Source organism: Phaethon lepturus, unplaced genomic scaffold (genome assembly GCF_000687285.1).
Source record: "Phaethon lepturus isolate BGI_N335 unplaced genomic scaffold, ASM68728v1 scaffold51264, whole genome shotgun sequence".
NCBI classification, from domain to species: Eukaryota; Metazoa; Chordata; class Aves; order Phaethontiformes; family Phaethontidae; genus Phaethon; species Phaethon lepturus.
The window spans coordinates 3,115-23,981 of NW_010533530.1; the positions used below are offsets into that span (position 1 = coordinate 3,115).

Genomic DNA, 20,867 nt, shown 5'->3' on the forward strand with positions numbered 1-20,867 from the left:
CCTTTTCTGCTCCTGAGCAAATTCAGACAACACCTCCTTTCGTCCAAAGCACAGGCTCTGGCAAGAGCTTGGCAGAGGCACAGCTGGCTCAGCACACTGACCCCCACGCTTGCTGCTTGAGCTCTTAACCTACAGCGCTCTGAAGCCTTCCTGAGAATGGCAGGGTCCATCTGCTTGCATTTAACCTGCTGCTCCTCGAGTCTGGGCAAGTGGTTTATTCTCAGAGAGAAACACAAGGGCCTTGCAGACAGCAAGGGCATCAGGAAGCCCTCATGCAGTTCCTTGTCCTGAGTAAACAGTGCCCATTTGTGGCACATCCAACACTGCAGCCTCGTGCTCATCTCCTTGTGGGCTCTCTCAGGTTTCTGCTTTTGTGCAACTTCCCACAGACTGACTTCTACCCAGTAAGAAACTGGACCATCTCTTGGGAAAGGAAAAAGAAACTCCCACAGCAGCAGCTGCCCAGCCTGCTGGGGCGGGTATTAGAGTCACTAAGCTGACTGGCACTTTTAATGTTCCTTTTACGCTCCCCTGGGGTTTGCTTTTTAAAGACGATTTACGTGGGTGTCAAGTGAAGTGTATTGGGTCAGGCCCATCACCTCCTTCATCCTGGAGAAGTGCCCGAGAAGAGCCAGCCCTGTCTAGTCCAGAAGCTCTTCCCTGTAAACCTCTATTATCAGCTGCGTCTCTCCAGCCCTCGAGTGAGCAGTCAGCTCCCGTGGAGCTGATCCACCCTCTGTGCATGAAGGCCTCCACCTCCAGCAGCAGTCAGCAGCTCTGAGAGCCCCCGTGGCAGAGTCCGGGGCCACGGCAACTAGGACAGCTCGAAGCCAGTGTTCATGCTGATCGCGTAGCGCAGCTTCTCCCGCAGGATGCTCTTCTTGCTGTAGTTGGGAAGCTTGAGGAGGTTGAAACATGTAGAGGAGGTTGGGAGACGCCCGCCTGGCTCTTTCTTGCGGATTGTGAAGAAACCCCGTAGCACACTGCCCAGCGTGTCACCAGTGTCCTGGAACAGGGCAGAAATACATCACCCTTGCACTTCTCTGCTGTGCTCCTCCCAAGCAGGGTGCCTATACACTGGGCAGAGGTGCTAACACAGAACCCCATCTGCTGGGAACGGGGAGAGACAAACCTCAAAGCCCTGTCCCCCAAAACAGCTAGAAAGGAGCTTCTCTTGTAACTACAACTGCCGTTACACATGCAGGGTCCGTCGCAGGGTGCACAGGGGAACAGGATCAGAGGCACAGGGGGGTCCCGAGGAGAAAACACAGCCCTAGAGACAGGCAATAAGAGCCCAAGTGCTGCTGTGTGTGGGAGGAGGTAGGTGTAGCCATCCATATGCATCCTGTTAGCATAAGGTTGTTTTTGCCTTGCCCTATAGAGCATATATCTTTATGCTTTATTGTTTCCTGGTCAGACACAGATGAGGAAGCTGGGCATGAAGGAGGCCTGCCAGAAGCCTGGCAGGGAATGCAAGAAACACGAGCAAAAAGGTTGCCTACCTGATCATCAGAGACTTCCACACAGCGGATGGAAAAAGGAGGCTTGAGGTAGGCAAAGCCCAAAAGCGGAGGCCTGGAGCAGCTGGTAACAAACTGAAAAAGTGACGGACAGTGAAAGACAGCAGCAGAGAGAGCAGCCTGCCTACAACGCACACGCGGCTAACGCAGTCACAGCAGACAGCTGCTTGGACTGGCATTTGAGCACGCCCCAGTACAATACTGCTGAGCTTCAGCGCACAGCTCTGCTAGCCCTTGAAAACTGCCATCTATGCAAGACTATTCGTGGTGACACAAGAGCATTTACAGGAACTCTGCTCCCAGGGTTGCCCCCCTGCTGGGGAGCAGGATGTTGATTTTAAGGCAGCAAGCATTCTGATACTCCTTCCAGTAGTGCAGAAAGCACCCAGATAGCTCGAGAACACCACTGCCCAAATCGCAGGTTGGTTTGAAATGACAGCATTTACCTTGAGAAACATGGCTCTCTCCTCAGGGCTGAAGTCATTGGCTAGAATGTCCCACAGCCAGATAATGACCCGGTGACTCCCATGGAAGCCCCCATAGTACACCGTGTGTTTTCTGGGGAGAGAAAGGTTGCAACAGGCTTGTGTCCCACTGCAGCAGGAAGGTCACAGCTGCCAGCTGACAAGTGCTGGAAGGATCAATACCTGCCAAGAGTCAGGGTTCAATGCTACAGCAGACACTGCCAGTACTCAGGCCCCACCAATGCCTGCTGGGCACTTGATCAGAGAAAAAGGAAGGGCAGAAAGAAATTCTGCTCTCAGGAGCCAACAGAGAAGAGACCCTCTCCGTTCATTAGTACTTTGTCCAAATTAGCTTTAAGGAACATGCTCTTCAGCTCCATTCGTTTCTGTCAGCTCCTCAAATTTCAATTAGGAGGAGCAGAAAGTTGTGAAAGAGTCAGCCTCCTGCAAACCTTCAAATAGCTATATAATAAAATGGCTTGGTTTGCTGAGTGAGAAGACCAGCAGACCAAGTTGCTCACTTACTTTAAGTCCTCAAGGTCAATCTCAGCATTGTCACCGGAGATCAGCCGCTGCAACTCTGGTGCGGAAAACATACGAATCCATTCAGGCTTAATGATCGACCTGAATCCACTGATGAGTGCTGCTGTCTGACTCTTGATTTGCGTGTGCATCCGGAAGTGAGCCATGAGATGGATGTAGCTGATCCTGTGTGTGACGGGGAAGGTGGCAGTGAGGGAGCTGGAGCAGCAAGGAACAACCACCTTCCCGGTGCAGGAACAAGGTTGCTGACCCATCTCACCAGCCCAAAAGGGACTAGCACTGCCTGGAGATGCATTATATACTTTCCCCTCCAGGGCTCTGCTCTTTATTTCAGCAGAAAGAGCTGTTTTTGTGCCCAGACTTTGCCCCCCACACCCCATCTCTGGGACTGTCTGCTCATTTCTTCGAGCTTCTTCCCAGCCCAGGGACTAGCTGGCTCTAGTAATCACTTGATCAACGTTGGCTGGACAGCAGCTCACAGAGGGGAGCATGCATCCAACTCCTCTTTAAAGGTCAGATACCCAGTCACAGGCACTCCTCTAGGTTTCAAAAACAACTATCTGGGCTCTGATGCCAGCTGCACCGAAAACCATGGCCAGAGAATCAACACAACAAAAAACACTTAGGAGATTTCCACCTTCATCCCAGGAGCATGGAAGAGGTGCACTGTTTATTAGAGGGAGGCACCATCAGGCTTCCTCTTCTCATCAACAGTCAAAACAAGTGAGCTTGCTGATTCTTCGTCACCAGCTCCTAGGCAGACACCACCACAATCACATTGACTGGGTTTCCAGCTAGGCAACCTCAATCCGCCATTAACAGACAGAACTGTTTCTGGGTTGCTTCCACTTACAACACTTCTCCTGCTCCCTCCCAACTACCCATTTGTGTGCACACCTGCACAAAAGCTTCAGAGCTTCTGCTGTGAGTAGAGCAACATACAGGACTTTCAACTTTCTCCCTGAGCTGATTTTTGACAAGCAGAGAAAGAACCTTTCAAATGCAAACTCCCTGGTCAGAGCTCAAGAAGGGAAAAGACTGGAAACATCAGATTGCAGAGCACGACTAACAAAGACAAATCCTCAGGTAGGATCCAGCTTTCACTTGCCATTAAAGAGAACAACCCGCAGATTATCAGTTCAAACACACATCTGCTTAATAGATATTTTATCCAGCTTTTATGATCACTGAAGGGTATAGGGAAGAAAAAAAAAAAGAAGGGAACAAAAAGGTGGGTTTGGTTTTCAGGCTCTGGAGTTGACATTTACAATAACTATCTAAAAGCCAGTTATCTGTGAAAATAGCTACAGGGCTCGGTGTCTCCTCTGATTTCCTGTGTCTAAAGTACGACTGTCGACTACATTTGAATTCACCACCGTCTCTTCTGAAGAACAGTGCTTTATACAACTGCCACATGTTATCATTCTGAGAAGATCTGTCTGCTCCAAGGTGTCTTTGAGCATCTGTGCCCTCTATGTTCACGACTGTGTGCCTGAATTGCTTTGAATCCATCTGTCTGTATCTATCACCATCATTAAATCCTGCAGAATCTCACAGACTGTGTGTCTTTGACCTCAGAAGCGCTGTTTCAAGAAGTAAATTGTCAATTTTTATTTTGCAAATCAAATTTAATACAATTTCTGCCGATGAACTGTAACCAGTAAATTCTATTAAGATATTTATGTGCTCCTTCTACTCCAATCTATCTCAATTCATTCCAGATGCAAGCCCAAGGAACTAGGATAAAGTATTTTGCAGTCATGACCTTAAAAATCTAATTGCTATACTTACTTATTTTCATTGGTAACGGGAATGGTCTTCCCTCCAGGAACAAGTTCATGGCAAACAAGCTGAGGGAAGAAATGATTGTATTTCTAATTACTGCCTGGAACCACAATGGAAAGAAATGCCATGCTAAGCTGTTACCTCCCCATAAAACATTTATTTTTACAATAAAACAGTAGGATTTAAAATTTAAGTAATAACCCTGCTTCTGCCTTCAACCACTTTCACTTAGCTACTAACATAGTAATTGAACAGTAGGGAACTCTGACTCTCCCACCAGTGGAGCCAGCCCTTCTTCAAGGAAGCTTCCTCTCTAGGCTGATCCATCACTGCTTAACCGCATACAAAACAATTCAAAGAGCCCTGGGGGACTGTCACAATCCCAGAATCCAGAGGCTGAACAAGCTCAGAGCCTTCGCATAGCTCAGTCTAACAGCACAATCCAAAGCTGTCTGCTCCACAGATCTCATCTGGGGCCACCTGAGTGACAGAGCTCCCTGGAGCTCCTTGTCCCTCAAGCTGGGCACTCAAGGCATGCAGCAGAGAGCGCTCAGAAAGCGAGACAGCTGGGAAGTATCTCCTCCCTGCCAGGCCAGGGCCTGGTGCTCAGCTGACAGCGCTGTTCAGACACAGCAGCAGGGACCCTCTAGGTGCTTGCTACAGCAACAGAGTCGTGACTCATCTTTGCACCAAGAGGCAGAAAGTCATTGTTCACATCTTACAGTGGCCTCTGTGCTTCAGTTCCAGGTAACTTCCAAGGTCAGAATGGAGCCCCGCACCGGGAATGAGCTCAGCTCCTCTGTGCCCAACACACTGCAGTAGCTAGCAGGGACGCACATGTTCATGAACCACAGGGTTACCCCACCTGGCTGCTTCAGCATGGCCAAAGCACAAGGCAACCAGGAGTCCCCCGGTTTATTTTGAAATTTTGAGTACTGCAGCCTTCAACGTCTTACTGCTGGGCTCTCATATGCTGTTTCCTACCTTCATTTTTAAGGCTGGAAAAACCTCAAGGCTGAAACCTCAGCAATCCTGAGGCAGCAGCAAAGTGTTCAGCCCACCACGCAGCGGATACAAGCGCTCCCCCGTGCAGAGCAGGGCTGTATCAGTACTTAGCTGTCTTCACGTTCACCCTCACAGCTTTGCAGGTGTAGTCACACTGCTATTGCTGCCATCAGTTGTATGCAAGCTAGTTCCAAACCAGCCAGCTTAGGAGTAAGAAACTGCAGCATGCAAAGCTCTCAAGGACAGGCTGCCCCAGATAAACACTGCATGACTTAGCGGTCCCCGAGCTCTGTGCCACTGGATCTACACTGCTAACAGTACTCAGGCTTAGCATTAGCTGGGGTGTCCCCACAGAATTTGCAGCAACAACAGCATACACAGACAGTAAAGGCATTTTTATCTTAGCTATCTATATTTTCCAGCTATGCACACACAGCATCACAAGGCATGAGATACAACCAAGAACCTTCAAGCCTTCATAAAGGACTGACAAACCGCCTTTTCTTCTCAGGGCCAAGAGACCTCCTGACACACTTGAAGTTTCTCTGATGGAAACAGCTATGTTTAAAGAAAAGAAATTCCTCCCTAGTCACACAGATTCTTCTTTTTAAAAGGGGAAAACCAGTTATGCAGGGAAAGCAAAAAACGACGTTTTTCAGCTAGAAAAGAAAAATTCCTGGCACTAGAAAAATTATGGGTCAGAGGGCAACTTTTTGTGGAAAAAGCTGTTCTCTGCCCACAGCTAAATATCGAACAAAGCTGCAGAATCCTATGGCTGAGTTCAAAGAACCTCTGAAGCTGAGCCAGCCTTTCAGCACAGGTTGGGTTTTTTTTTTTGGTAAAAGGAGAACAGAGCTAAGCCCTAACCATAATCAAACACAAGGTCATTTACTAGTCAGTACCCTCAGGATTCTTGTTCAGATGGGCCACACAGAACATCCACCTGACATATTTAGAAACACAGGCACCAGAGTAAAAAGCACTCTGTGTAGTATGAGCTTGGACAGACTGCCTGACTTTTAGATGCTCAAGACCAGCTCTCAGAAAGCTCAGCAGAGAATAATAGCTGTCTTCTGCTGGCAAGTCAGACTGCAGGTGTATTCCTCTGCTCTAAGGACACTACTAAAAGCTAGGACACCTCTGCTCAGGAGTCAAACCTAGTTCTGCTGCCAACTGCTTATATTCACAATCTGCCACTTCTGGCACCACAGGCTTTCCCCCAGCAATGGGCAACAACCCTCAGGATCCCTCTTAGTGCTTCAAAGGCTCTTCCTGGTAGCATCAGCCAGACAAGCAAGGGAGACATTCCCAGGCGGAGCAGCCAGGCTCTAACCAGGAGATAGCGACTGCCTGAGCCCGGGCCGTGGACTATCAGTGCCCAGAACTCTGCTCGTTGCCACCTAGCACGAAGAGGGTGTTTGCAACCAAGCAGAAATAAGGTCCACCACAGTCACTGAATAAAAACCTACCTGACCCATCACATCTTCATCGTAGGACAGCGTTAAGCCCAAGTCACTGATATCACCATCATAACGCTAGAGGAACAACAGAGAAAGGGAAAGAAGGTCGGTGTTTAGTAGCAGGAACAGCAGCTCTACATTGTTGTATTACTCTTCCAATAAGTGATCCCCAGCAGGCACGAGGCACCAAAGACTAACAAATGCATGAGTTACTCTGTGTTGTGGGGAGAATGCACAAGAGCTGAGGCTAAAACTTGGGATTTCCCCAATTGCCAGTTCCAGGTTTACACCTTCAAACTCCTTTCTCATCCCTGCTTGCCCCAGTGAAAACACAGGACAGCCACCTGCCAACCTGCTTCAGAATCACCAGTCACTTCCAGGGTGTCTTTAAAGATGATCAGTACCCCAAAGGCATTTGCAAATCTAGCACTTCTAGCAGCAGCCAGTGATAAGGGAGTTGAACAACAGGAAAAGTAATGCTCAAACCTTAATTGAGGTGAGATTTTTATAGAACTCTGAGTCCAAAGAGGGAAGTTCATCTACGGAGCTGTAGAAGACACTGTGGTGGTGCCCAAGTAGCTGACTCAAAAAGAAGGAAGCAAATGGTACATCCACAACTATTCCCTACAGACAACAAGAATGCAAAGGTAAGGTCCTGCCGCAGAACTTCTTATGTGCAACATCTCTGGTTACCTACAAGGCCTGCAGGCGGATCATGTGTTGTGGAACAAGTGCAAAGATGCAAGACATTGCAATCAGCTAAGAAAACCACATCCTCTTAAAATCCATTAATTAGCGGAGCAGGTGCAAAAAGGCAACAGGGGAACTCCATGTTTCCTTTAAAAGAACTACTTTACATGGAGAGCGTCATTCTGTCATTCCATCCTCCTTTTAGCCACACGTCCCCTTAAGTAAGGTGCAATGGATGTAAGGTGTAACACCAAAATAACACATTATTCCAGCTAGTGTCCTCAGCACTAAGAATAATCAATGTATGTCCCAGTTTTTACCTCCAAGATTACTTTTAATACATGCCTGAAGAAGTGCCAGACTGTTTTTCAAACTCCCCTCTTCAGTAACACTTCCCCAAGCATATGACAGATGCTCTCAAAGGGAAGGGGCACCATCACAGAACTGCACCTGAACAGTCACAATATCCTAATATGGTACTTGTGGCTCACCTCATATACAGCCTTCCCAAGCATCTTCCCCACAAACTCAAAGAGCTGCAGGTAGTTCTCATGAATGTAGGATGTTGGGGACGGATACAACCTCTCGTCACCACTCGTTGTCTGCACGCAGAGATAACAGCACAGTGAGCCAGTCTGTTTCTCTCTGCAATGGGTCATCATGGCCAGCATCTGCAGCCCTGCGTCATACCTTGAACAAGTTGAGTGCAGGGTCAAACACCTTCTTTATTATCTCTTCCAGAAACTCTTTGAAGACACCATCTTGATCAATACCAGCCTCATCGACACCTAGGTCATTCACAAACTTCACTCTGATCACTCCCTTCATGGCATTCTGGGAAAGCTGCCGTAGCTGTTCATATCCATCCTACACAGACCAGAAGAGCCAGGGGACAATCATACAGGAAGACATGTGAAACACTCATGCAGACATGCAGCAGAGACATAAGACAGATAAACCACAGAAACCTGCCTTTGTCATTGAATTTTGTGTTCAAAAAGACAGCATTTTTTCTAGTTAAAACTCTAGGTTTGTAGCAGTCTGAACTCAACTAAGGTGCAGCATTTCCCTGTATCATCACTTCATACAAAAGCAGACAGAACTGGCACTGGGTCCCTCAGCACTCACGAAGATGAAAACATATTCACATCCCATATTCTTGTCAGGCTAAGCTACCAGCTTGTGGGTTTGGCTTTTGCAAGCCAGGTCACTCACCTCCAGCATACGTGAGCGGCGGATAGTGATGTGTGTGACATGAGGTGATGCAGAGCTGGTTTCGACCAGCCCAAGCTTCTCCTTCTCCTTTGTAACCATGTTTCGGAAAAGCAGCACCCTCTTAAAAAGAAAAGAAATGTGAGTCTTCATCCACAAGGATCTTCCAGTGCAGCAGGGCTTTTGGATGCTCCTGACGCACGCCCAGAACTAGCTCTTGGTTGTCCTGTTCCCAGCTAGGCCCAATGATGCCACTGTCACCTACTCACTAGAAACAGTGGGATCTGCCTCCTTGTTCCCCTGTGGGGCAGAGAAATCCTTGAAGCTCTGCTTTGGGAGGGACAGGGTACTGACAATATTGAAAACAAAAGCACTTTTCCTATCACCACATAAAAATGTTACCTCTGCAGATTTGCTACCTGCAAAAAGACACCCTACTTTTTTCTCCAAAGCCACGTCATGCACTGCTGGATGACTCTATGCAGCTGCCCACACAAATAATCCCTCTCTCAATGAGAGAGACCAAGACAGTTTAGAGGAAATACACTGGGGAGAGTCGGGGGCAAGGAGAAGACTTTAACTGGCATTTCAACACAAGCTCCATGTCACAAAATGGAGCTCAAGACGCATATCCGTTCCATCCCAGGCCACTGGCTTTTCAGCCTCCATCCTCTGCCCCTGCCCCACTCACGTTCTTGTGGGGAATGACATGCGGGATGTACTGCAGGAGCAGCTGGGCTCGTTTCTTGTCCTTGTCCAGCTCCTGGAAGAGCACGCTGGGTTTGAGGTCCCTTACAAAGAAAGGCACAGGTTCAGAGATCCCTGAGAAACGCCCAGGTGTGGTAAATAGCCAGGGGTAGGAGAAAAAGGAAACCTGTAATGATTTCAAAGATGACTTAAGTGCTCAGGTATACACATCTAAGAAGGCCAGAGACAATCAAGCTGTTAGGTGCTGAGTCATTTTTAAAGCATCACGCTCCATGAGCAGCAGCTAATCCTTACACCACAGAAACACGACAGGAGAGCTGTCCTTAAATGCAAACATAGGGAGCAGTGTTCTGACCTCAATCTCAGAGGCAGAACGAGAGGCGCTCAATTTACAGTAAGGGATCCCAAACCAGCCACCCTCAGGGAACTGGTGCACTGGGACGAGCACATAGCTGCACACGATTCTTGCCTTGAGCTGGACTCTTACTTGCGTAACCAGTGATCCTCGGGAGCAAAACGCCTGCGGCAGTCTCTTTCATACAAGACCATGAGCCAGCCATGGACAGAATGAAACAGCTCCAGGGTCTCCCCTCTGGCATTCTCTGAACAAAAGGAACAAAGCAAGCAGCAGTGTCCAGGCACCCTAGGTAACTGGAGTGTCCAAGAGCAACACGGTGATCATCTGCCCCACACTAACAGGACAGCTGTATTTCTCCTAACCTCCATTGCCTTCAGAGGGAGGGAAGAGATTTTTGTGCCTCCCAGAAGAAGACAGACACTCTCTTCTTTGACCATAGTGAAAAAACTCTTAGCCACAAAGCCATCTGAGTCAGCTCCAACTGAGCCATCACAACAGAAATGGACTATCTAATTACCAGAATTGAGCTGTACCCAAATTATACCAGCACATAGATCAATACTAGATATCTACAGAGACCCTAGCAAGCCTGCTCTGCTTTGTCAGAGCACTATATTACATTCTTATCTACATGTCCCAGTCATGCCAAACTTAGTCTCTGGCCAAAATCAACATGCCCACCATGTCTGTTACACAAATTCTTACTGGAAGTAGAAAAGTGCACTGTATTTGGTGCCAAGTGCGATAGTGGCATCTGGACACCAAAGGACTGGGACATATTCTCATGCCACACAATGTAGTATAGGTTTTTGTGCAAAGTAATAATTAGCAGAAGCTTCAAATTCCAAAATTAGTGCCATGCGTTGTTCTAATAGTAACATCAACTGAAGCTACTAAAAGGACTTACCTACAATTCCATCCCAGATCATTTTAAATACAAAGGAATTCAGAAAAGATGAGATGGTAACAAGCTCTTCCAGTTTGAATGAGATCTGCTCTTCATAGACTTCTATGTCATCAAGAATCCTATCAGAGAAAACAAATGCAAATGCACAAGTGTAAATTTAATTCCCTTTTGAAATTTTCATAAAGGCACATTATCCTTCAGCAGCAGCTCTTATTCTATGACAACTGACACCCACGAGGATCTGAAGTCATAAACAACTAAACCTTATTTATTGATTTTAATCGATATCTGATCCTAACAGAAGACAGCATGAAACATCTGAGATACAAGCAAAGCCAGTATTTCATAGTTTAAAGGACCTCTGCACTCATGCCCAAGAAAACCTTTTCATCATTCAAGCCAAGAAAACTGTCTCTACAGACCAGCAAGGGCAATTTTCCACCCCCTCTCCCATCCTCTGCGTTGTGCAAGTCTGAGTGAGGCAGCAAAGGAGTTGTAAACAGCAGCACGTAAGCTGGGGAGCTTTCTTACCACATTTTTCCTCAAAGCTTATCTGGATTCATTGAAGCATTTGCTTTGGACTGACACAACTGTCGTCTATAAGCAATATAAGAAATGTTTCTTTCCCCTCACTGGACAGCGATGTAATATTTTGTTACCAGTTCAGCCAGCTGTATGTTCCTGAAGCAGCACATGGCTGAGAGGGAAAGTCCTTTTGCAGTCCTTTAACTTCTTAGGACTATCTAAAAAGCTTGCTGCTTTACTCTGACTACTTACCTTTAGGTGAAGGCAGCAGTACCTCAACTACTCCTCTTGAAACTTAAGGAACACAACAGCTTCATGTTACAAATCTAGAGAGCACCCTCTGCTTGCTACCTACGTGATAAGGTGGCGGGAGCAGTCACAGAAGAGCATCAACATGGCCAGCAGCCTCTTGGATTCCTCTGTATCATTATTCAAGCACTCCAAGAAGAGTTTTAACCCACCCTGTGGTCCCAGCTCACAAATAAAAGCCCATAATTTGGGCAACAGATCATCCAGGTAAGTGAGGCCTAGCAATGGAAAAATATAAAGCATACTCAGTAAAGCGTGTTCTGCCTGCTTGTTCATGCAGGCTCAAAGAGACGAACATGACTTGGAGCTGAAAGAGCCTTTTGCAAAGCACCACTTTACTTGAAGGGAACATAATCATCACATTTGGCTCCCAAGCCTGTCTGTATTAACAGGAGGGGTACAATCACTGGGAAAGCAGAAAAAAGCTTTTAAAGAGGGATTAATCGTTTGCACATCTGAAGCCCTTTCCTGCTAATTATTCTGCAACTTTAGAAAAGAACTCATTCTTGTGATCCAATCATTATTACAGCCATCTTAGAGATGAGAACACAAAGAATGGGGTTGTACCTGCAGTCACCACTATAGCCACAAACAAAGCATCCAAGGCTCTGGACTCATTCCCCTGCTCTAGCCACTAGACCAAAACAGTGCTTATCTCCTCCTCCATCCCTTTCTGAGACAGGTAATTTGTTCTTAAGATGTATGAAAGCATTCAGTGTTTGCACCACATAAAGATTAATATTGCTAGGCTTCTCAAAAACACTGACTCAGTCTTAAGTTTGACATGGAGTAAGCAAGGTTTCATTATAGGAAAACTTGCTTCAATTTGTATTCTAGAGAGTTAATGCTTGATAAAGAAGTGATGAATGTTATTGATCAGATGTATGATTCAGGATGGAACAAGCCTTCCACCCAGCCAGTCAATAAACCCTTGTCAGTAATAAAACTACCAACAAGTCAACAGAATTTAATAAGAAAAATCTATTTTTTTGGTCCACATTTTTTAAGTGACTTGAAAAGCACAGATGTGCCCTCACCTGTGAGTATCTGCAGACGGATCTGCGTTAGTGTTGTAAGCGTGGTTTGGTACAGGACACAGATACTGCACACCTTCTGCACTTCTGCCGAGTCCACTCGCTTGCCCCCAACAGGCTTGAGAATGTTGCGAACAGATGCAGACTTCTGGAAGGCTCTCTTGAAAAGATCTGGTGACAGAGAAGTACATGAGACGTTGGGTCAGGAGACAGAAGTACTATTCCAAACCATTTCTTATTCTCAGCCACTTGGCAGCCAGGCAATAAAGGGGATTTCAGGCAGACTATGTCACTCCACAGACAGTAGGTTTTGGTGGACTTTTCCAGCAGAACACTGTACAGCTGCTAGCAACGCAGACGAATATTTCACTGGGGGCATTACCCCAGAGCTTAAAACCTTACCAGAACTGCAGTAACTAAGGACCACAGCATCTAGTGCTATGGCCAGCAGCTAGAAAATCGCTAGATTACAGCTGTCTTATTCCAAATCCTCCTCTGCAGAATCACCATGCATCACAGGTCCACAAGCCAGCATCACCTTACTTTTCACCTGGGAAGCTGGCCTCCCATCTTGCCTTGGGAAGCACTAAGTTATGCAGCAAGCACTACAGCTACTTCAGAAACAATGAAAAAAAACCTGCTAAAATAAGCAAATATTTTCACAGCACCAAAGAAGGAGACTTGCTCCAGATCACAGAGGCATTCTGAGCAGGAATTACAAACAGGAGAGACCATATCCCCACCTAAGCAGCAGCAGCTGCTGTAAGTAATTACTCAAAGCTTTTAGCGTAAGTGGAAGAGTCAAAGTCCTGTGAGTCTGTGAAAGACACGTGTACACACACACACAAAACACCCCCAACAACCCTCCAGAACTGACTCTTCATAGGAAGGCTGTTCTGAGGGGAAACTGGCTGTGTTGGCAGCTGAGCTATTTCCTGATTCTCCAGCAATTTCTTGCTGAGCACATCACTGAAGAGGATGCGGATCATATGGACTCCCCAGAGATGCTGCAGTTGCTTTGTCAGCAGAGGCATGGACTCATTCAATCTGAAAGACAAGTCAGAGAGACATGTTAGAAGGCAGGCTAGAATAAAACACCAGACCGTGATACTTTGATACACAGTCAAAATGGAGTATGCACCCACCCTACAGATGGTCCTCATACGAAAAGCTGATATACAGGTCCTGTATCGAGTGTACCAGTATGGCCACTGTTTACCAGTCTAACTATACTAAATTAATTTCCTCATTTAATAGCCTGTGTATGAATGCAGCAGTTTATATTATGCAGATATAACCTGAAATATCTGAGAAGTTATTCTGAATAGGGTCACACTGTTCATCTCAAAACATAAAACACATTGCAGCATTTAAAAAAAAAAAAAAAGGAAAAAAATAGAGAGGCTAAATCATCTATCACCATGTCCTTCTCACTTACCCATAATCCACAGTCTGTGAAAACCAGCCCAGAACAGGATGCCAGTGAGTGAGGTTGGATTTCTTTTGTGAAACGTACTTCTGGCAGTAGGACAGCATGTGAATGAGCACGCCCACAAAATGAGCTGTCTCCTCCTCAAGAACTTTATCATTCAAGGAGCCCAAGTACACAAGATTACCTGGCAGAATGAGCAGCACAGCAAGACTTAAAAGAGGAAGAGATACTGTGGGACAGTGGTTACAGACGTAACAGACAAAATAAACTCACACCCCTTTTCAAGCTCAGGAGAGGAATTCTGTGAAGAATGACTATTAGAGGCTGCCCCGCAGCAAGCCATTCCCCGCACACATCAGCCACTAAGGTGGCATGTCACTTCGGCCACCTTCTCATCTGTATCCCACCAACACTTTCTACAAAGTACTGTAAGCTACAGACGATCCATGGTTATTCCCAAGTTCCAACTGTTCCTCTTGTTACTTTTACAGAGATTTGAACTTAAATTTCAGTAGCACATCCATTTAGGGAAGTTAGATTCAAGTCTGCTACACTGCATGACCTTCTCAGAGTCCAAGTGAAAAGCCCGTGGAGATAATACTTCACAGTTTAGGTATGATGACATGTATACAAGAGATCTCTGACCCTCCATTTGCAAGGGCCTTAAACCACGTTTGCAATATCCCCAAATAAATCTCAATTATTATTTAGAAATTATTATTTAAAAATCATCTAAATAAGGATAAAAAAAAATTATGAGTTGGAGGCAGCTCTGGCCCATGGAGAATGAAGATTTGACTCAAGATTCTCTTCCAAGCACAGTAAAAAAACCCTAAAGTGCTACCGGTGCTTACCCAACAAACAAAGAGTGTGACTTCCCTCTAGGCACACACAGACATCTCGGCATTGTGCTTCACGGCTTAAAAATAGGACGAACTTGCGGAGAAGATCATGAGATTCTATCACTGCCAGACGCTGAAAGACAGAATTTAACTGCCAGTGAGGCTGAGAAGCACCACACAGAACAACCACACCTGATCTGCCATCAGCAATTCTGATTGTCTTTTCTTTCCAAATAAAGCAGCAAGTTGAGACTGTTGCACTGAAGAGAGTGTTTGACATGAAGCTGGTCTAGGAAATAAGAAACCTTGCAGGTGAATAGTCCATGTTCTAGTTGTAGACAGACCTTTGCAACTGTCTGTCTGCAAGAATACAGAGTGCCCAGCTGGCACAAAACTTGCCTGTCTGCACCAAGCCACACAGAGGAGCAGTCAAATTAAATCAGATTAACGGACAGCCTACTAGTTACTATCACAGATCCTTTGCCATGCAACAGACTGATTTTTGCTATGGCTCTGTCAATGGTTACAGAAACAGAAAAATAAGGACATGCAAAAATTCAAGTTGTCACACATTTTTATTTCTTATTTATTTATTTATTTTATTTTAGGGCAGTTCAGCCCATCATCCCACTGGTGCCAACAACTTCTGTGGTATTAGAAACCCAGAGCATCTGGAAGGTGTAAGGACCACGTGCTTCCACAACAGAGTGTTGAAACTGGCAAAGACAGAAACACCAATGCTCAGTTCCAAGAGCTGATAAAATGGAATAACAAGTGGCCTTATGTGATACTCAGTGGATTTTTGGTACTATTACATCACTCACTCACCTCAGGTGTTAGAGTAGCAAGATGAGTCATTATAGCAGGCACAGACATGACATGGATCAGAAATGACCTCAACAGATTGTCTGAAAACTGCGCAGCAACCACAGGGCTACAGAGAGAAAAATACCTCAGTGCCAGTAACTTGACCCAGCAAAGTAAGACGCAGCCTTTAACTGAGCCATTCAGTTCCTGGCTGCCGATTCTACCCTCATCAAGAAGCATCACTGGAAAAAGAACATTCACTTACACTTTTCTTATTATAGCAAGTTCACAAAGTAACCCATGACTCAAAGAAATAGAAGCCAAACAGTTCATGGCATAATATATTTTTACACAGTCCATCCATACCACCCAGAGCACTATAACTGTTATGTGGTTCATCTCCTAAGTTCTCCTTCTCTCCTCACTACCATGAAGTCAGCAATTAAATGGTTGTTTTCCTTAGGAAGAAGTTAAGTGACATATTCAAGGACATCCACTTCTACTCTACGGAGCATCACAACCTCATCATCCCAGGTGTGACAGCTATAGGATGGAAGTGGCACACAATTAACCACCGAGGTCTTAAAAGAATGCTCGTTACTGGCTGCAGATTTCCAAAGTGAAGAGCCATGAGCTCAGAGTAACAGCATACTTTTTTTAAAAAAAACAGACTGAATCATTAGAAAGACCTGCAGCCAGCTCTTGTTTCAGCAACAAAATTTGCCCCTGCAAACTGAGTAACAGGTACAGCTGCACCAGCAGTTCATTGCGAAGAGGCAGAACCATACTGATCTAGAGAACTCCAACCCCTTCTGATGGTTTAACAGACATATATAGATGCTGGACTCTGAACTGAATTGCACTCCAAAGTCTAGGCCCATACTAACACTAATGCCTGATTTAAGACCATTCTGATCTGAAAAAAGGATGACAGGCAAGTGAGTGCCTAAAGCAGCTTCTTTCATCAGGATGATACTCTTAATGGCACAAAGAGACTGGCAAGATGAGAAGACTTCAAAAAACACAATAAAGGCAACTTTGGCTGCATATCATCCCAAGCAGCTCTGGCTGCCTTACCGCAATGCAAGAGAGAAGATGGCAGTTAAAGAGCCTTTGGACAAGGAAGGTCTGGATCTTGCCAAGCCATTAGTTAGCAAAATCTGGAATAAAAAAAAAAAAAAAAAATGCAAAAAACCACAATAACCCCTGCAGTACTCTGAATAAGATTACGATTACTCCTGAAAGACATATTTATTTTCAGAGCAGAGAAAAACACCATCACCAAAGCAACCTAAAAATCAGTTACTAGAAGTCATTTGGCAGAACCAGAGGGGCTTCAGGATAATAATGGCATCACAGAGAAACTGCAATCAAATCAGACACTCTATGGTACTTTTCTCTCTAGGACCTGTACTTAGGGTTCCCAGGCCTTTTAGAATTAACAGGCAAAGCTCATAGCTGGCTGGTAATACCATTCTCATTTAAAAGATTAAGAAAAATTACATCAGTTCCTTTCCCATAAAGAACAGTAATCAAATCAAATACATACATGATGGCAGCTGTTTGGAAAAATATTCAAGAGTCCTTTCTGTCCATCTCATTATGAGATGATTAAGTAGGATTTAGATACAGCAACGGTGACAAAAAGGAGATGGTGTATTTGGTCTCAACTGCTTTGATGAAAAATATGACCACACACAAACCACCAGTGCTGCCCTAACCCTAACACACCACCACAGAGATCATAAAAGCTTCCTCAGAACAAGGACTACAGCGCAGGACTGGGGCTCATTTTGAATAAAGAGAAGATGTCACTGTATCAGTCTGAGACTGACCTGCAGCACAGAATAAAATCCCTTCTGATTCAGATGTCCCATGATGTTTGCACAGATGTGGTTCATGGCAGGCCTCAGGGTTTCACCTTCCGGGTTAAAACACTCATGTTACTACATCAGCATCACAGTGCCACTCCTTACCTCCTTACAAACTATAAAACAGTTCATCAATTCATAAGCCCTTCTTGCACAAAGTCCTTGCCCTTATATGCAAAGACAGCATTTTAGCAGCATTTCACATCAAGTCTTGTTTAAGGTATAAAAGCCATACTTCCTCACAATACTTGTCTACCTTTTCTATGTGTATTTCCTACAAAAATCCAGAGCTACAACCACACTCCATTATCCCCTGAACACTTCCTGTGTGTGAGATTTTGGAGCATTATAAAAACGTTGTAGCTGTTGCTGTTCTAAGGGAAATAGCCTGTCCAATTTCAAGGGAATCCTCACTGCCCAGTCTATGGTTTGTGCAAGCACAGAAGCATAACGAATCTTTGTGGTACGCATGGGGAGAAGACAAGGTGCAGAAACAGCATTCAGTAGATTTTAATAGCAAATCCCAGATCAGTGGCTTAAAGTATTGAATTGGATGCACCAACCTTTTCCCCGAAGGATTTTCCACGTAGAAGTGTCTGTGAAGGTGACAAGCATTGTGAGGTGCAAATTGACCAGTCTGGAGTCTTGTAAGATGTCAGGCTGTGATAACAAACACCAATGTTAATAAACGAAATTAGCTTTGTGCCAAACTACAGAACTGTTAAATGCAGGGAGACAAAACACAAAATAAAATGTTTCTTACCTTAAGCTGCTTGAGAAATTCACAGCAAAACCACAAAATGTCTTTGATCTGTTTGATCCATAAGAGCGTAAGATCCTTGGAGAGTGCCAGTGACACATACCACACCTGAGAAAAGCAGGGTTCAAATGGGAGCAGTGATTAGTATTTGTGCTACAGATTGGTAGAATACGTTACCGGGAGGCTTTGTAACAAAATGACCTCCTCAGTGCCCTGCTTTGCTCAGCAGCAGAACCAAGTTATTTCTCTCCCCAGAATTCACTGGTCAGAGCACACCACCCACCACAGGAAGAAATTGCCCTTTAACTTCTATAGCTGTACACAGAGTAAAAATATCAAAGGAATACTACAGAACTTGCCCAAACTTTCACCATGGAATCTGAGCAGTCTTCAGGGGCTTTTGAAAGCTAAAAATTCAAATATCATCAACCTAAATCCCCACCTATAGAATTAAAATAAACAAACAACCCTCCCACACCCAAACTAAAAAAACATCACCTTGGGCTCATTCTCAACATCCATACTATTAAGAATACACCGGCACAGCTTTTCAAATCTCTGGAGGAAAAAAAAAAGTGGCATTAGTTTTAACTACAGGAAGGGTTATTCTGGAAAAGCACTAGCAACAGCTCAGCAGAGGGAGTAAGGTACCTCTGTAACTACACAACAACTGTTCCAAACATATTCCCCACAGACAGTGCTGACAGGTCCTTCCCCAGGAGTGCATCTACACATCATGCTACAAGTATGCAGAAGAGTTTCCTCCCTGAACGCTGTGCTCATCAACAGGAGGGATTTCTCAGCCTTTCCTGCTAAATTGCATCCCTCAACAGCACAGGCTGAAGCCAGGAAAAGCATCTTCCTGTTGAGGTTCAGCTAGGAGAGCTTAATGCTAACGAGTGTAGCAGTGTGTTCCAAACTCTCCACCATCATGGCTCTCAGCAGAACCTGGTGATCACATCTAGAACTACTTAATCATTATTTCAGTCCAGCTGTATTTGTCATATGCTTGCAAGTTATAAAGCCACTCTGAGCTACAGAATTGGCTGCTGAGGTTATCTTAACTGAGAGCGGTGTCCAGAAATACAATGGAAGCAAGCACAGCCTAGTCCTCGGCCAAGCAAGGGACTGACTTGCTGCTGGCAGGGGTAGGAGATGAGGAAGTAGAACAGACATATTTCAGCAACACACCCAATTACTGTAATGCAGAACTTCAAATGGATGCCAGGCACTTAAATTTGTATGTGATATACACTTTTTTTTTGATGCTGTAAATACAGAAAACTGCATTTGCAGTACTTGCACCAGAGTGTAAAAAAAAGCCACCCACTACTGCTGCAATATAAGTACAGCCTTTCATTTTCCAATTGTTTCCCGTATAATTAGCCCTCACAGTTTCCTGGGGCAAATATCATCATTTCATAGACACTACAGCAAAGGGCTTCACTCTGAAACCACAAATTCAGGGCTCAGTCAGAAAAGCAGTTGCGATACAAACAGCCTGCACACCACACTCTGCCAGGACAACTCTTTGTGGGCTTGCCACAATGTACCTGCCTGGGGAACTGATGCAGCTGACAAAATCATAAGGCACTGCTCAATTACTGAAGTTGGCATGGTCACCAGGAAAAACATTCATTAAACTATGCCCTGAATACAGAACCGCTACTAAAAAATTCAAGGGTTCTTCTATTTCATTCCTACAGGCAGATGTCTCCAGGAAGGACTAGGAGACAGAGATCACATTTCTGAAGCCAAAATATATCACAGGAACCTATATGATCATTAGATAACTAATTAAACATATTTAACATGTTAAAATATGTCCTCAAAAGAAGAAAAGCATGTCAGAGTAGCAACCTTACCTCTTTGTCCTCTTTATGATTAAATACAAACAGTAGCTTCCTAGCAATCCTGAAGATAGAAAGAGCACTTCTTTTACTTGAGCCAGATTCATTTCCCCCAAAGAAATCTTCCAGTTCTCTCCTACCAAAGTGGGAAAAATGAGCATTGGTAGTTAAAAATCAAGCACACCTCTCCAGATAAAGAGCCAAGCATGGAAGGTAGAATTTCACACACCTTATCTCCCTCTGCAGGCGGCATCGACAGAGAAATCTCCTGATCAAAGCCTGGATCTGGACGGCAGCACGCTCCCTCTCCTTCAGCTCCCTCCGCTCCTCCCGAGCCTGACGTGCTTTGTCGAGGAACTGGGCTTTGGAGGACTGGCTCGCACTGAACATTTTTATAACCTACCAAAATGTAAATGTAAGGAAACAAAGAATCATTGCAGGAAACACCTGGGCAACTAGGAGCAGAGTGGCCAAAACACAGAGGCAAGGGTAATTCTTTACATTACTTCTGAACTGACTACCCGCATCCAACATTTTAACAGAGGAAGGAGAGTATCCAACAGCACTGAAAGAAGTGCGTGCAAAATACAGCCTCGGCAAAGCCCAAGTTACTTGTCAATGGGACTGCAATAAGAAAACACATTGATATCTGAATCATTCCAGCAAAGCCCTCAACCTACTGCGGGCAAGCAGATTTTAAGAACAACAACAGCAACACAGTGTGCTGGCACCACAAAAAGCAACACACAAAAAGCAACACACAAAAAGCAACACACAAAAAGCAA

General features: G+C 45.1%; 1 protein-coding gene across 1 annotated transcript; it reads right to left on the reverse strand.

The window, feature by feature from the left end:
* Positions 1-475: 475 nt before the first annotated feature.
* On the reverse strand, positions 476-20,533 carry UBE3B (ubiquitin protein ligase E3B). The gene is made up of 26 exons (XM_010285209.1): positions 20,312-20,533; positions 20,098-20,218; positions 18,731-18,790; positions 18,236-18,340; positions 18,036-18,132; positions 17,437-17,522; positions 16,679-16,761; positions 15,623-15,728; positions 14,807-14,927; positions 13,959-14,136; positions 13,398-13,567; positions 12,524-12,691; positions 11,533-11,704; positions 10,653-10,771; positions 9,875-9,989; positions 9,371-9,470; positions 8,683-8,802; positions 8,158-8,334; positions 7,959-8,069; positions 7,264-7,401; positions 6,787-6,852; positions 4,319-4,377; positions 2,510-2,692; positions 1,967-2,078; positions 1,503-1,595; positions 476-1,006 (listed from the first exon to the last, which is right to left on the reverse strand). Exons 1-26 carry the CDS (start codon positions 20,470-20,472, stop codon positions 815-817), a joined length of 3,213 nt encoding a protein of 1,070 aa, XP_010283511.1. The 5' UTR covers positions 20,473-20,533; the 3' UTR covers positions 476-814.
* Positions 20,534-20,867: the final 334 nt, after the last annotated feature.